The 18,008-nt window shown below is 38.0% G+C and overlaps 1 protein-coding gene across 4 annotated transcripts in view; it reads left to right on the top strand.

Moving 5' to 3' along the window:
* The window catches only part of CNTN6 (contactin 6), a 149,133-nt gene that overhangs the window by 60,366 nt on the left and 70,759 nt on the right, over positions 1-18,008 (top strand). For 3 of the 4 annotated variants that reach the window (XR_003555667.2, XM_055806725.1, XM_013301365.3), the window contains exon 4: positions 4,548-4,723. Coding sequence is in view for 3 of the 4 variants with exons in the window: in XM_055806725.1 (XP_055662700.1) it covers positions 4,548-4,723 (176 nt within the window). In the remaining variant the exon portion in view is untranslated. The remainder of the gene's footprint in view (positions 1-4,547; positions 4,724-18,008) is intronic. The other variant, XM_027790654.2, reaches the window with a different exon arrangement.

The raw sequence follows: 18,008 nt of genomic DNA, 5'->3' as shown, positions 1-18,008 counted from the left end.
AAGCATTATTTATTATAACAATATTTTAATATTTCAACATAACTTAGAATGATGTATTAAAATAAGCTAAGAGATTCAAATTCAATCCAAATCAAAGTACCACAGAAGATAACTGTAACAGAAAAATAAAAGTGAGGGGAACAGAAGCACAAAGTCTATGACGATTGCAAAAGACATAAAATACGTGTATAATGATTGTATAAAATTGTCAAATGATTCCCAGTAACCCCCAAAATATATTTATCTTATTCATACCCTTGAAAAACAAATTACTATCCTGCTATAGTTTACTTGATCACTAAAATGCAGTCCCTTGACTCACTGCAGATTCTGCCTCAAAAGTGGAATTGAATTAAAAATGCCTCCAACCTCTGTTGTCTTGCAACAGTCAATAGTTTTTAAACTTTCTATTTTCTTCCACTATGGAAATGCTGTATACTAGGGTGTTCTGCAAGTTTTTATTTCCCCAATTATGAGGAAGTCTCAGGTGATTTGGCAGGATATTTCCATCTGAAAGGAAATAATCTAGAAAACTTAGAACATAATGAAGTCTTTACAACCCCCTCCATATTTTTATTATAGCAGTACATTGAAAAGAGAATTCATTAAATCCTGTATGCATAAATCCACACAGAAAGTAGTTCAAATTAGGGAAGAGAATACAAGGAAGAGCTTCTAGCTATGATAACTTTGATACAAAATCATGATGCAGCCATGCATGCTCTATGAAACTTCCAGGTTTTTATTTGTAGAGCTGGAGAAAGCTCTTTCAGCAGGAAATTCTGATAGTCCTAAATGTATCTTTTTTTAAAGGCAACTAAAACAGATTAATGAAATACTGCATTTGAATTTAACCAAAATATTTGCACATTGCCTCAGTGGAATCTTTAACTAATTCCTTAGCTACTTCAACGTTCATACGTTGATAGTTTCACTGAAATTGATACACCTCCACATTTCATTTCCAAAAACAAGTCATGTCCTCTGAAACAAAGTGTTTCCTTTTTCTAAATAGTTTCTATGGAACAATATTATTTTCCAGATTCATTAATCATAGACATGGAATACATTTAGTTATAGCTACCTAGATATAACATAGCACTGTGTAGTATTCGATCACAGGTGTGATCAGAAATTTCCCAGCTAATTACTCACTTACCATAAGTCATAATTTTATGCCAAAAGTTTAAATTTTCCCTACCAAAATATCAAAGATTGTAGGTGACCAAACAGCAGTTTCATCTCCCTGAAACAAAAACGTGGCGGCTACAGGCTGAGGACTCTGTCTTCTCAGCTCCACTCGATTTATTTGAACATGGGTTGGGGTGGAGGCAGAGGTGTCAGGATTGTGGTGTCAGTAGCTACATGGCCTAGAGGAAATTCATCTCAGAAAGGGTCAGGGAAGTCTAAACACCAGAGAAACCTGTGGTTATGCAGCTTAACAGTCAACTTATGTATAATGAAACATATTGACATTTCTCAAAGAAGTCCTAAGAATATTTGTATTCTGCAAAGATCTCTAACATTTCACCATTTTATAACTTTTATGCTCTTCTGTGTTCTTTGAACGTTTTAGCTAGATGAGTGTTTTTTCAAGGTGAAAACATGATAGAAATTCATTATATTATTTTCCCACAGTTCTTTTATTAGATACTACGACAGATCACATAATTTGCAGTTGCATTGTAAATACGCATTACTCATATATTCATGTTCATTAATAAATTCTACTCCTCTTCATTTGTATTTGCTCAGAGACTATTTGAATAGCAAATCAGAAGTATTGATTAAGTAGTATAAATACGGGGAAATCATCACATATTAGAAGATTGTTCTTGTATCAGTAACTTGACTGCAGTGTACTTTAGGAGGAAGTTCCCAATAACCCCAGCATCAAATATTTAATATAACCCAGTGGCCTGGAATAATACTGGTGTATTAGTATATTCAAATATTAGGATAAATTGGTAACAATTTAAGAAAAAGGGAACAAGAATAGATTGCCTCTTGCTGGAGACCTTTAAACCAAGATGGGAAGGGGGGAAGGTCCCACATATATATATTCTGAAAGCCTTTAAGTTAATGAAAACTGTAAGGGAATATTTGATAACTGGTGTTCTATAAAAGGTTAGATTTTGAAGCAAAGAAAATCTAATTATTTATTCTATGAATTCATAAAACATTTGTTTTCTTTTTAACTTTGAAAACACCAATATGATTTGAAAAGTTTTACATCGCTAGGGAATTCAGCATCAGAATATAGCATATTTTTAGAAGTATAGGTTCTGAAATAATTGGTCCAGGATGCATTTCCTATAATTCTTTAATACCTATAAAATTTTCCAATGGTTGCATGAAAAAGTTCATGAAAATATGTAGATGATCCCTGCCTGAACAGGCTTATACTAAAATTTTCTTAAAATAATCCTTCAAAGATTTCTGTGCATTAGACAGTACACTGCAGAACACACAAAGTCATTAAATCATTGTCTATCACATGAATTCATTAATTTGCTTCCTTCAATGGTGTAAACATATTAATTAGGAAAAAGCCCACACCAGTATATGAACCCCTATTTTATATGCAAAGTTTAATAATCATTGTACCACGGTGATTAGAATGATTATGGGGATACTGTGAAGAATTCATTTGCAGCAACTAAGCCAACAACTTTGCATTTGTTTTGAAAAACAATTATAGATCTTAATTGGGAGCCATGTAATGATGACAGCAGTTATTTCAGTGATTGATTCCAAAATTAAAGAGAACTGGCAAACTAAATACTAGAATATCTTATATTAGAAAACTGAAAGGTTTAGACAGCATGTACCATATGTAAATCCTGAAAACCAGCGAAATCCTAACACTTATACAGACTACTGATTCATACAACAGGCTCATGGATGGGCACCAACTATGATTTTGATCTTGTTTGTGAAAATGAAAAAAAAACCACCAAACCCCAAAATACTTCAAAACAAAAGCAAAAACCTAGACCAACTAAAGCAAAATATAAAAAAAGGAATACAGAAGTATGAAAAGGTCAAAAATTGGCTGCAATTGGTAGGAAGAATTGCTGATGGTCCACTGTTGGATCTAAATTTCTTAATGTTGATGCATTCATGAAAGAGGAGGCAGTGACTGGCAGACCCGGATAAATAATTTAATGTTACTAGAATTTTTTCACAGAATTCAATTGATTTTGTATTTTAATCAGTTATTATTGATGTCTAAAAACAAGTGCCCACTTGAAAGGTCATGATCTTTGCTTCTTCTGTACATATCTGTCAAGATTTCCCTTGGACAGAACTGCATTTCACAGCACAGTTCAAAATCTTCCTCCAAAAGAACAACTACCTGTGCTGCCTGATCATGTAGAGAAAGGTCTGTGGCTGATAGAAATAAAGTATTGCACTGTATACCCAGCTCAGATCTTTCTAGAATATAGTTAAGGTGCAAGTTTGCTTCAATTTGTTAACTGTGTGAATCAATACTGCCAGGAAGTTCATCTCTGCAAACAAGAAATAGAAGAAGTTTTTTTTATGCCGTGATCCTTCAGACAGTTAACAAGGAGACAATTTCCCTTGTTTCCAGGACTGCCATAAAGCCTTCTGCAAACCCAAAGTGAGCCATTAGCATCTCCTTTGTGGTCTTTGCATCCTAGGGAGGGGTAGGCATCATGCCCACATAGGTTAACAAAAATGATACAAGTTGAAGAAATGGTTGTGGTATAAAATTAAAAGAAGAAAAATATGTGGTTAGGTTGTTTTAGGATTGCTGACCACCTAAAGTATGGCATTAACAAGCCCAAAGCTTGCAGACATCAGTGACTGATGTACTTTATTCTTCCTCTGGACCTCATGTAAATAATAAAAATCTAACTGTTATGTGACTGACAGTAAAGCCACAAAATTTCCCTTCTTAAAACAGATATTATTTATTTTCTTTGAAATAAAAATTTTATTTTGATGTCTGTAAATAAATGTGCAATGTTGCAGACAATCCATTTTCTACTTAGTGTACTAACAGGGAGAAATCGTTTTAAAATAGCAGTGTTATTAAATTATCAGTCTCAATTTTTTTGTATAAAAACTTCTCTCTCTGCTTTCGTCTGCCCTCTAAGGTGTAATCTTTCCTGATCTATGTTACCAAATTATTTTTGTAACCGAATTTATGACATCATTCACAACAAATGTAAAGCACATTCAGCTACCATTTACATTACAAAAAATAAGGTAGCTGTAGTTGAGGCATATACCATACTCCCAACTGGATGGATAACTTAGTTTGTATGAATAAGTTATAATTACATTTTGTAGACATCTGGATGAACACTGGTGACTAGCATAAAAGCAGTAAAGATTTTTCAAAGAACAGAATTATTAATATCATTAATATAAGTAGAAGTCTTGTGTGAAAACTGATATAATTTTGTGATAGTTAACTACATTTTTATCATTACAGGTATGCTACAGCACACTATTTAAGATAAATATGAATAGGCTCTGTAAATTATAAGCATAATTTGATTTTTTTCCCCTCAAAGGTGGAAGCAAAATGGCACAGATATTGATCTTACCATGAGTTATCACTACAGGTTGGTTGGAGGCAGCTTGGCAATCAATAACCCACATAAAAAACAGGATATTGGAACATACCAGTGTTTGGCCACAAATTCATTTGGAACAATTCTGAGCAGGAAGGCAAAGCTTCAATTTGCATGTAAGTTGGGGAGATTATATTTATTAAAGCATTATTTTCCGATTAATTCTGCACATGAACTGTAATTTATTGGATAATTAAAGTATCATCAGTGATTCTGTTCAAAAGGTTTGGCTCACTTCAGCAGTGCTTATTCTTAAAAAAAGAATCATTCCTGGTAAATATTAATAACAAAAACAGACATCTGATGGCTGCTAGCCCTCAGGAACAAGAATAACTTTCAGAAAATTGAAAGGTCAAGGATGATGACTGCAATTATTTTCACTTAATAAAGGTGTTTCCACTTTTTAAAAGACAGTGCTCTCTTTGCTATATTGCAGGTAGTTACAATTGCAGGGGGGAATACTGGAAAAAAAATAGGCTTTCTATTTTCTATAGCTTAATGAGGTGTACATTAGTCATTAAAACATTATAGTCTTAATTGCCACATTGATATTTTTTTAAATTAACAGAGCAAGAAACACTTTTGCCTTACAGAGTGTTGAAAACTGTGAGTTATACTCTGATATGTTTCAGGTTTCGGCTCGACTGGGTAGAGCACGTATGATGTCTTGAGACAATTTGATATTTATTTTAGGCTTGCCCCCCATTTCACTTCTTCACAACTTCACAATCTTTTTCACAACATTTATGTGGTGACTAAGTTCGGTTAATGCCTTGGGAGGGGAACAACAGCAACGACAAAAAAAATCCCAGGTATCACCTCCATCCCTTTCTTGAGTATAAGGGTCAGAGCTGTCTGTTGCTGGGAGAAAGCAATTGTTTTCAAACCTCATTAATAAAACATGTGTCTAAAGCCAACCTTGTGTCGCTATTTCAGACACCAGCAAATGTATTAATTATTAATCTTGTTCCATTTCTCATAGCAAATCTCATGTCGCAGGGGTTATACAAAGGAGACATTAGAGGTCGGGATGGTTCACAGACTCTCTTTTAGTGGAGCTGATCAAACAGTATATCGCTAGTATCTCATTTAATAATGTTTTACCCTGAATTTCTCAAAGAGCTTTTGATTCCCAAGAGCTAATCAAATGAAAACAAGAATTCTTATTCATTATTTTTCCACTTTTTCTAAAATATCTTTGCAAGCCAGCCTTCCTGTAAGGGAAATTATTTCAAAATCTAGAGAATTAAAATTGTTTAGTGACACAACAAATCCCATTTTAGAAAGAAGCAAGAATAGATGGCCACCTCAAAATTGTCTATGGAGTCTGTAATCCCCCAGGAACCATGATAGGTCAGGAATGGAGCAGGGAAAAGACCTAAAGCAAAGGAATACCCTTAAACGAAGGCAAAATTTGGTATAAAAAATAAAGAAGGGAAAAAGAAAAACCAGGATTATCTGTGAAGGAAAGAGGGCTCTTGTGATTTTTTCAGCATGTCGCATTACTCCATGATTTCATCATTGCCTGGAAAATTCTACCCATGATTCAAATTCCTGGAATCACTTTGCTTTCCCATTGACTGCTCTCCCAGCCCATAGGGAATCACACTGGCTTGGTGCACCAGCTTTCGGGGCATACACAGCCCTTGTGGCCAGCACTCCACTGCATAATGTTTCATTGCATCTCCCTTCCCTGGCTTTCTATGTTTACTATTAGCTATAACCATTTCATAACAGTGTGCAGGCCAAAAGCTAGCTCTGGAAAATTGGCCTGTTTTAACTCTTCACAAGGAGAAGGCTTTGGAGAAAGCTGAAAGGGTGAAAGAAGGGAATGCAAGCTAATGGAGAAGGCCCCACTGGTAAAGGAAGAGAGAGGAGAAATGTCCTCAGGATGCTGGTCCATGTTTGTCCCTATGTTCACAAATGCATCCCTGATAGTCCTCAGGGGAATGAAAGATGCTGGTTGGCACAGAAGTGCCTCATCTTCAAGCTCTTGTTGGAAATGTGATCCTTTGGAAGTTCTCCATAATAGAAAAGAGAAACTATATACCCCAACACACAGTTTTCTTTATGAGGCTGGGTTTGCTAAGGATCTAAACATGGATATGCACCTTCCAACAGAGCAAGGCAGCTCTGCAGAGCCCTCCTGCAATTCCCCTGCTCCTGGTGCAGCTGTGGGCCAGCAGTCTGCCCTCAGACATGAAAACCTGAAAGAAATCACGTGCAATTTCCGTTCTGTTGGAGGAAAAGCACATCTCAGTGTGATGCAGCTGATGCCACTTAGCAGCTACAGGACTTGTTTGCCAGAAAATGGACTTCATCAATTTAAGTATTTCCAGCTGTTAAAACACCAGTTCTTTAATACCCTGTGCTGGTGAAGCATTCCCTCTGAAGCACTTACCTCACTAATAGCTTGAAGTCTCATGCCAATATGTGTCAATCAAAATGGCCTAAATATCAAGCAGTCCTTTTACTTGGGCTTCGCACCCCCACCAAGACACTTCCCAAAGTTACTATGGGGAGCAGGTCACAACATCTGGGTTTCATTTGGCCTGAGCAGCAGACAAACCCAGAGCTACCATCCTGCTTTAATCCTCCAGTTCTTAACAGCAATCATCTAATAGTAAAAATGTCCCACATTCAAGGAGCACACCACATTTTCATTAGCGGTGATAGATGTTTACATCCTTTCCATATAAAAAAAAGAGGGGACAGACAAATTGAAGGTTGTCATTTACATTGGCAAACACATACAGGAAAATGCTTCAATTTAGTGGCAGCACTGTGAAACTCATAGAGTCTTAACTTGTCTTACAATACAAAAAAGCCCACAGTATATGGAAAATGTTATAATGACCTGATGAGAACAGTGGAACAAATTACCTTGAAACAGTTATTTCACAGTTAACATTTTCTTATTTTCATGTTGTCATCCAGTTTACTACTTTGTTTCAACCAATACTTCAGGCTATATCTTAAAATCCAAGCAGGCAGGAATGTTGATTATGACACTTTCATTCAATACCTAACAAAATGGGACTCTTCCCTGAACTGGGCTGCCTGGCAAATTATTGCAATCACTGTGATAAATAATGGAATCAGACCTATTATCCAAGTAACAGGGTTTATGTGTATTTGTCTTTTTGCTACAAGGTAACTAACTCATAGTTTGAATTAATGATACCTCTGGAAACCTATTGTACATGTCAACTTAATACGTGAAAAATACTTTTTTTTCCCCTCTGTTCAAGATAGTGAGCTCTCTGAGTAGCAAAATAAATGCAGTATGAGATTAGAAATATGTCTTCAGGTTCAGCTAGAACTTCATGCTTATCCTCTATTAAAAACAGAGCTGTCAAATGAAAGCTGCAGGAGGAATACTGTACAGAAGGAAGCAGCATAGATTATTAAAGCTACAAGCTGAAAATGAGAGAGAGCATCAGGGAAAGCGAGCAGAGCAAGAGCGTATAAATGCATTAGTGGGATACATACGATGGCAGTCCTATGTTACTCGTACTTCCTGGAGATGGGTTGTTTTATCATAAATAAAGTTGAAAGCTTCCTATAAATCCTGCACATCCCTTGTTACCCAGCAAGCAGTACATTTTGAAAAGCTAACGTGTGTTTTGCAAGAGCTGGAGCTGTTGATCTGGCTCTTCAGTCTGGTTAAAAAGCACTGGTGTCAGATCCCAGCTTGTGTAGCCAGAGCCTGTCACAGACGCATGGGTCCTCATGCAGATTTGAGGTTTGAGCTTTATCCCTGCTCACAGCCTGCCACCCGCATGGCACTTCCTCCCTCCAAGTTCAGCATTCACATCCAGCACAAGGTCACCAGTAACGCTTCAGCTCCACATAAAGGGAAGACAACGGTGTGGGGAGTTCATCATGAACTATGCAAGAGAGCAATCTTAAAGAAAGAGATGGGGACAGGCAAGGTGTTACTTCAGGCTTTACACAACTTAGTTTCCAAACCAAAATGAAAATGCTTGTGCACAAACTTCTCAAAAGTCACAGGTTTTGCCTCTCCTGTGTGCACATGGGAGCAGACAACCCTGAAGAAGCAGCCGCCCTGAGCCCTGCACTGCCAAAGCTACCCCCCAAAGCCACCACAGAGCTCAACCAGGCACAAACCCAGCAGCTATCACTTCTGACCCAGAGCCAGAGATAGCAGTCGCATTCAAAACTCACAAATGAAAAAAAGCATCCAGGTTTAAAGAAGTATTTTGATCAGTAAACCTAGAGTTTATCCTATACTGTGGTGCCAAGATGCATTCATATGCATATTAATGAGGTGTTTTGCAAAATTCTATTTTTACTAATGAAGAGCACCTAAATTGCATTTCATGCCTTAAAAAAGACAAACAAAACCCCTGTTATAGAAAACTGCTTGAATATGGCTTCAGCCAGAATTCTAACCCAAGGCACACAGGGGATTTGTTTTAATTATTTCATCAGTTTTAAGTAACGGTAACTGTGTGCAAACAACTGGTCTTGAGGGAAATCCCCATAACTAGCTGCAGTAAAACTGTCCAGGCCTGTTTCTAATTCTTTTAGTTTTCATACATGTCTATAACAGAGACATTAACAGATACATAGGAGAAACAAGTGCAAATTAAACAAACTAGAGGAAAAAAAAAAAAGTATGCCACCATGAAAAAGAATCACATGTAAACTTAATTCATAACTATTCAGGGCATAAACCCAGAAAATTCAGTATTAATTGAAAACATCTAGTTGCCTAGGGATCTTAAATTAGATTCTCAGTCAAATTGTTCTACCATCTCTGACAGACAGTTTTGATGACTGTGGCTTTCTCAGACCTCAGGCCCCCATTATTAATCATGAATTCTGAGAAACAATGACAACAATTTAAATTCATGACTAGGATTAGTCATTTTGTCCAGAACCACACAGGAGAGCACAGAGTGGAGCCATTAGACCACATTCTTTAAAAGTGTCCCCCAGCGCTACAGATCAAGGAAGGATTTTTTCCTTATCATTTCTGGTCTGCAACCATATTCTCACATTTTTCAAAGGGATGCTCAGGGGTTTTGCTTGGTGCTTGTTTTCAATAGCATTTTCCTAAATACCCACATCCTCTCTCCTCTATGGCCAGTGAGAACGTGCTCATAGCAGCATGCATGAGAGTGATAGTGGTGGAGCACGTGGAATAAAATCTGCAGCTCCCAAGTGCTCTCACGTGCTTTTTGTAAGATAGAAGAACACAGTTTTGCTGAAATAACAAATTAAAGAGGCAATAAGTCCTCCTGGACAGAGTTTTTCCATTCTGAAACATAACATAATAGTCCATCATTAGTATTTAACCGTTTCAGGGGAAATATATTAAAAGCCATCAAGTCCATTTAGTCTTTGGTAGATCATGACAGCCTGAACATTAGCACAGCCCTGTTAGAGTGACTGTCTGTGAGATGCTCAGCAAGCATGAAAGCCCACTTTTCATCTGATTACTTCATCATGTTATTTACCTTTGACTGCACACAAATTACAGAAACATCACAAAGCAATGCAGCATGCCTCAAAATGTCATAACCCTTTTTACTTCTAGTATATTCTTTGAAACAGAAAATGGAAAAATCAATACACTTAGATCAGATAGTCTGGATTTGCAAAGTCTGGACATGCATGAATTTTAGCCTAAATGGCACATGCACTTCTGGATGGGTTGTATTGTGGTACTGTGCGTGTCCAGAAATCCCTCTGTAACAATTGTATTTGATTAAAAGGCGTGCTAGATGTTATAACTACCACCTTGAGTAAAGCTCTCAGGGTCTTTAAACTGATTGTTAATTCATCCTTGCATGCAAGGTCTGGCATACTGATCAGGCTGTCTAGCAGCTTATATTGCAAGAAAGAATGTTGCAACTTCTTTGTTTTTCAAAAGGAGATACATGCTTCCCAATTTAGCATTCAACTAGGCACTCAGGGATGGACAGCTGGTAACTGAAAAGCAAACACAGGAAAACCTCAGCTTTCTAGTGGCAGAAGCAGGTCACCATCAAAGATACATCCCCCAAAGTTTTACTTCATTTACTGCTTTCCCTTATCCTTTCCAGGGACACTTCAGGTAAAGTCATAGACTTGCCTCTATGCACATCATTTCATAACAAATAAATGCTATGTAATGCATTAAGCCTATCTCTCCGTTTTGAAAGGGCTTCCTTATATATAATGCAGAAACATATCTCAACTTGCAGATACATGGAGAATCAGATATAGAACATTCTCCTTTCCAGACTCTATCTACACAGCCCTCCTGAAGATCCTGGCAACAACTCACAAACTGCATCTTGCCACAAGCAGGTGAGAAAAAAATGCAACCTGCAGTAGCAACACTCCCTGCAGGTCGATCCTGTCTGGAGGATGGAAATACGACTGTTGTCTCTCCCTATGTCACTAAATAGGCTTACAGCTCAAAATTTCCTTTTGGACTTCTAACCACAGTCAAAGAATCTGATATAACTACAGCAGCAGTGCCTACCTCTCCTTGTGTATGGGTAGGTGGAGTACAAGCTTCTGAACAGGTGTTACAGTAAATATATCAAGAATTCCATTTATTAATTGGAAATAAACCCTGTATTTTGTCAAAATTCTGCCTGGAATGAAAACAAATGGAACTCTCATTTATCAGTTCTGATTGCTATGGGCACTTTGTGCCAGTGCTCCAGCACTCTCTGCAGCAGTTCCCCATGGTGGGAGTCCACATCAAGGTCTTTGCTTAATGGATGCTCTCCAGGGGGCAGACAGCAGCCTCAGGCAGACTCCCCCCACCCTACCCCCCACTTTTCTTCACAATATTTCCCCACAAGCTTAGGAAAAACATGGTGAGAACTTGATATGCATTGCTGTCAGGGGTCTATACGCTGCTCTAGCCACTCAGAGGTGGGGCATTGTGCTTCCTTAAAGGCTTCTTTGAGCAGAATTTTTGCAGAGAACAAACTATAAGCATTGCAGTTTTGTCACTCGAAGGCCAAAAGCGCTGCAAGACAACACTATGTTCAGCTTGCCTTCCCATACCTTTGTTGAGCTTTCCAGTATTTATTTCTTTGCAGAAGTCTGTGCGCACACAAGCTGTCACAGGCTTAAGGAAAAGCAGGAGCCATCAACCACCTTTCAACAGTGTTGAAGCAGGAAGCCTGGAAGGGTTTCACCTGCTTGCTGGCAGGACAAGGTAGGGTGATAACAGTGTTTCTATTTTAAAGCTCAGATACTACAAGAATGGGATCATGCCAACACCCAGACATTCCTGAAGAAAGAACAGCCTGGAATCTTAAAACCAGAAGATATGAAGTATCTCTGCTTAATGAAGGGATTTTTCTTTCTTCATCATCCCCTGGACAGATGAGTCTGCTCTGTGTTCTCAGAGCCCATCTAATGTCCATCAACACCAAATGCAGTCATGACCGCCTCTCTCTTGCTAAACACACAAACTTGAGCTGATGATAACAACATTCCTCTTATCTAATGTTGTAGTAGATCAAGCAGCATCAGAAACCCAAGCTGCATTTTTCTCCCTCTTTCAAATGGTTTAAACATCTCTGAGTACTTAAACACCATGTTCAAGGCTATGCTGTATCAGGACACTGCTGTTCTATTCCATTAGGTTAGTTGCTTAAACTTCTGTTGTAAAAGGATGCTCTCACTTCTCCTGTACTTGTAAGGAATTCTTTATCTATGAAACGGAGACGTTGTAAGTAGTATTACAGGCAGTGAGCTAGTCAGATAAAGTAGTAATAGGGAATGTATAAGTATTTGAAGATCATCTTTTAGTTATGTATTACTTACTATTCTGTAGTTCCTATAAAAGTGTTTATCCTAAATCAAACCATTGCAAGTTGTATTGGAAAAGCAATATATGTGATTGAGATACGGTAGGTAACAAAGCATCTACAGGTCCCAGAGCTGCTAGATACTGATTGATAAAATTTAATATTTTTGAAGGATAAAACCAGTCTATATTTGCAGCCTAGGTGATTTTCTTTTTATCTGCTCTACTCTCATTGCAGACAATATGTCTTAGACTCCAATAAATCACTGAATGAAATATCCACAATGTCCATGTGAGCTTCTCCATTCTTTGGTGTGACAAAAAAAGAAGTTATAGGTGGAGGCTTTCAAAGGAAAAAAAAAAAAAAAAAAAAAAAGAATTCAATTATTTGGAATATACAATCGGCCTTTTTTTTTTTTTTTTTTAAGAAAAATAATGAAATTAGTTATTTTTGCAGTGAAGGTTGATCCTGCCCAATACAAAGGTTTAAGGTACAAGGTGAACTTCTCTATGCCATTGCTTATGTTGAAGAAGGAGGAAAAGAGTGTGTCATTGGTACTTTCCACGGTGCAAAGGAATAAGGCCACAGGCACAGCTTTTCTCAATAGGCAGACCACATCTAGTACAGAGAATGCACTGAGCTGTAAATATTAATTTCTAAATGCTACCGAAAGAACAACTAATAACATACATTACACCTGAAATCCCACTTAAAAGATTCACATTCAAAAATCCTTTACATCAATCATTCAGGTAAACCTTGAAATTCCTGTTGGAAGGAAGTCTTTGATGGCTTTGCAACTGGAATAAGTAAGATAAAGCAGTGGTGTCTGAGGATAACCCAAGGTAATTCTGCAAGAAGTAATTCTGTGCTGGATTGAGATCTCCAAAGAGCTGGGCAGGAATTTGGGAAGGGCTGAAATATACATGGCCATGCTTTTTAGACCTTGCAGCAGTGCATGAGACACCTCTTTTCCTTGCCATTTTTTTTTTAATTGAACATATTATGCATGTATATTATTATATTGTGGGTAGATGATTTTTCTTTCTTTATAAAAAGAAATTTCCAGCCTGAAGGGGGACTGTGGGGTGATTGTCAGAAAGTACCCAGCAGGACCTTGGACATGGAGGCAAAAGGGGCTCTCCACAGGACCAGGGCTATGGCTGCTCACTGCCAACAAGAAGGTCAAGATCCCAGGGAAGGGGTGAGCTGATGAACCACTTCCACGCACCCTGGGAAACCAAGTCTCTGTGGGAGCAGGGGGAAATACAAATGAAAGAAGCTGGTTTTGGATGACAGTTAACAACCCTGCCAAGAGGTAGTCTGACACAGGGGGCTGGGACCATCTCTGGTGTTAGGTCAGTCAAATCAGTGTAGCTCTGGCAGGGATAAATCTGGCCCATGAGATTTAGACTGGGGAGAGAAATCTGTTTTTAAGAACACTCCAATCTGGAGAAAACTCATGCAGACGGCAAAGCAACTCTATGATGACAGGTGACAAATGAACTCTGCTGTGACAAGTGAGAAAACTGTTCAGGAATATAAAATATTAAAAATATATTTCTTACATCCCTCTCCCTTTGAGAGGGTCACATCCTCAGATATGCCTCTGGCCTGCAGACAGGGTTTAGAGTAAAAGCCCTAAGGCTGCATCAACACTTACTGCTCAGTGCAAGTCCTGTGCTCGGTTTAGAAGAAAGCTTTAATATTTTATGCTGCTAACTCTCTAAAAGGGGAAAAAATAACAAAAAATTGATACAGACCAGCACTATAGCTTCACAGCATAGGTTTCTTGGTGCATGAACAAAAAATCAAGTCAGCTAAGGATTTTTCCCACCCCCACCACCGCTCTCCCTGTTTAATTTAATTGTGACCTTCCATTTTTTTCCTCTAGAGAAGCTTGATATTACTTTGTAAAGGGCATTTTCACTCTTTAATTCAAAAAGACAATCAGGCTGTGGCAGAAATTATTGTTCCCCACCTTGAAAATTAGAGCCTGTATTGGCTATTCATACCATTTAAGCTGAATTGAAGACCTGGGCCCCATGTGCATCCTAATGTGTAAATTACAGGTCCTCTCCCCTTTAGAAGCTTCAAAGCAATTTATCTAAAGCAGCACAAATGAAGGTCCTTGGTTGATTATGCAGCCTTTGAGAAGGACAAGACCCTACAGCTGTGCTTCTCCCCTCTCGGTTTAGCAAACAACTGTTGAGGCAGAGAGGAGCAAGACTCTGGGGCAAGAGACATAGCCTGGCTCTCCTGGTGACCTTCTTCGGGGAGGAAGGAGAGAGCAACCATCTCTTCTAATCAGAGTGGGATGCAGTCTTCACCTCAGGTGAAACATAGAACAGAATTGGGAATTACAGTTGATTTTTAACCTGTCCTGGTGAAAGGAGACACTCCGGTGTTGCCCAGGCTTGTCCTGGCTAAAGCAACTTCAAGTCCTATAGACCCTGTGATATTCCAACACTGACAAAGCAGAGGCTCGCATGCACTTCGAATGTGGAAAGTGCAGAAGAACTCAGTAAGTGTTTAGTGGAAAAAGCAAGTATTTAAAAATCAGGAAACGGGAAATGCTAAGCAGCTTTCAGACACCTTAATTAGAGATAACACTGCTCTTAATCTTAGAATTGAATTCATAGAAAATCAATTAGAACATTTTAAAAATTGAGATTAGATGGTAGCGGGAAAAGATTAATGTATTGACACTATTACCAAGACAAAGGAATTGTCAGAGGGTTTGTTTAGCAAGTTTACTACAGTTTTGAAAGCTGAGAAAAAGAGTTAACTTTCCAATGCAAGTTGTAGGAAGTGGGATGAGCCCTTCCTTTGTGAGTTATTTGGAGAAAGAAAGATATTTCCATAACACACCCAATTGGAAACCTGCAAAAAAGGCTGCAAGAGGTTGGTACTAGTCTCTTACAAGGCAATTCAGTACAACAATACTGAGGAGAAGCAAGAAACATGGCTAAATGCACAGGAGTTCTTCTGGGGTGGTCTGAACAGATGATCACAACCTCATGGCAACAGGCAGTCTGTATCTGAAGGTATTTTAGCCCCCTAAAACTTTGGGATTTCCTGTATGTGAAAAGAAAAAAAAAAAACAACCACCCAAAATCTGACCAAGTATGGGACCTCCCAGAATTTGAGATAATTTAAATATCCATTAAGTTCTAGTTTTTCTTATTTGCAGCTATAGCAAATCTGATTCCTCCAAACTGGGCACAGAATTCAGACCCACATTTGCCAATGGGCCCCCTAATTCATTAGTCACCAGCAAGTGAAGGTAACTGTCAGCTCATAACATAGGAGTTAGAAATGCTTATAGAAAATCATAACAATGAGCTTGTTTTAAAAACTGCTGAGGTTGTAATTTTTATGTCATTTCCCTGTGAGAGAGTTTCTATTGTGATACATCACATTCAGTAACACTGATCATATTGCAATATATCATAGCCAATAAAAGAAACAGAAGAAACTGGAACAGATGTGATATATCAGTTTGACAGAGCCACATGGAAATGTGAAAAGTTTTCTTGATTTGTCTTCAGGAGTATAGCTAATTTTTACAGTGCTTCTACTACTGTCTTAACATTCATTGCATATTTCAATAACAAGTAATTACAACTATATGTGGGATTATGCTATGACAAAACAGCTATGAAAACAAAGCAAAAGTTCAAGAAAGAATGCATTTACCTTAATTCAGGTGAACTGTTAATCATTATGCAGGGTGATAAATTGGACTTTAAGTGTATGCAACAATTTCATATATTAAAACAACCCAGTTTCCTTGTGTGCTACTTGGTATCATAAAGATGTTCTATGCTCATTCTCAAAATGGAGTTGTTTGGAAATGCCACACCTATCCCTAAGCAGTTTAAGGAATTTCAAACACATGCTTGGAAGGTTGAAACAAATGAGTTGCTAGTTGCGATTAGGTTTTTGTTCCCATCAGACATTTTAGTCGTTCCCTAACCCCAGGAAAACTGACTGTCTTCACACATTTTGTTGTGCAAGTTAAACTGACCACTCTAAACCCCGTAAGGCAGTTTTGTGTTAAAAATTCCACCCAGATGTGCAGGTAATAGTGGTGGTGAAGTTAGAAGAGGTATCTGAGATACAATCAGCAATTATGTCAGTGCTGAGCTTGAAAACACTAAAGAAAAAATACTGTGTGGCTGAACCTGTTAATTAACACAAGTACTTTAGCAGGAAATATTTGCGTATATCAGTTACAGCTCATTTCTATCTCCACAGCTCATCATTTCAAGTAAACACCTCACCCACTGCTGTGGGTTTGCTTGCCTTCTCTCAGCAGCATCTCTGTGCTCAGTCATGCTATGCTGACGGTCGCCCTCACTGAAAAACACTACTCTCCTCAACTTCTCTTTTCATCAGAATTGAATAATCTACATGGAAGACCTCCAAGCCATCTGCTTTGCTGCGATAAATCGGCATAACTTCCTTGACCCCAGTGGGGTCCTACTGACTTAAACTAGCCGAAAAAAGCTCTGGTCCATTCCTTCCCCCCATTCCTCCCTTCATAGCTGGTAAGGAGCCGAAAGCCTCCTTCACCATAGGTATTCCCACTTACACCAGAGAAAGCCACGTCATCCTCTAGTTCAGTTTCCACAAAACGCCGTATGTTTTCCTTGTTCAGAGCACACACCTTTCTTGCGTAGGTCTGCAAATGTTCCCAGACAAAGATGATGACTCCTTGCTGCACAAGCTGAGTCCATATATTTTCCACTCTTTACTGTGAAGAATCACTTGTTAAGCTGAGCATTTTGCTTAGCCTACATGACCTCATTATCACATCCAACTGATTAATCGTGCTATACCAATAGTAATCTGCCAACATGCACAGTGCTGGAAAAAAAAAAAAAAAAAGTTGTTTTTCTGTTAAAACTCACAGCTGAGAGAGCAATGCAATGTGAGGGAACTCACTGTTCATAAAATGAGATAAATACAGACAAAGAATAGAAGGAGTTATGTAGAAACTAGGTGATAATTTATTTATAGATCTCTGCAGAAACACTGAAGTTCGCAAATATACCATCTGTTAAATAGTCCTGCTATTCCTAAATGTATATTAGCAGTCTAAATGTGTGCCAAACACCTGATCTTTGTGATCTTATTTGATACTCTTTTTGACAAGCAACATTATGCTTTCTCAGATTATGTCATGTTATGTTATAAAGCTATGCTAGGTAACTAACTGGGAGAACAGAGTGGTTGTGCTCTGTTGGTGTAAACGGCTGCTCAGGGCAAAGAGAAGTGGTTTTGAGAAGCAGCCAGATTTTCAGAAAAACAAGAGCAAAATAGAATATCTACATTTATATTAAGCTTCAGGTTATTTTTTATATATATATTTAGCACAATTTAGATTGAAATTAATCACTGAAAATACATGCAACTCCATAGGGGCAAAAAATGTATGCAAACATTTTTTGGGCAGAAAGACTGCTTCCAGCAAAAAGAAACATTATTTCTGATGGTCCACCTCTTTATCACCCTGGACTACTTAACAAAGATAGACAATTTTATAATTCATCATTGAATCCCATCTGAATGAGGTGTCATAATATTTCATAGGAGATGCTGCCTGCCT

Source organism: Falco peregrinus, chromosome 5, assembly GCF_023634155.1.
Source record: "Falco peregrinus isolate bFalPer1 chromosome 5, bFalPer1.pri, whole genome shotgun sequence".
NCBI classification, from domain to species: domain Eukaryota; kingdom Metazoa; phylum Chordata; class Aves; order Falconiformes; family Falconidae; genus Falco; species Falco peregrinus.
This window is presented reverse-complemented; position numbering and strand designations above follow the sequence as displayed.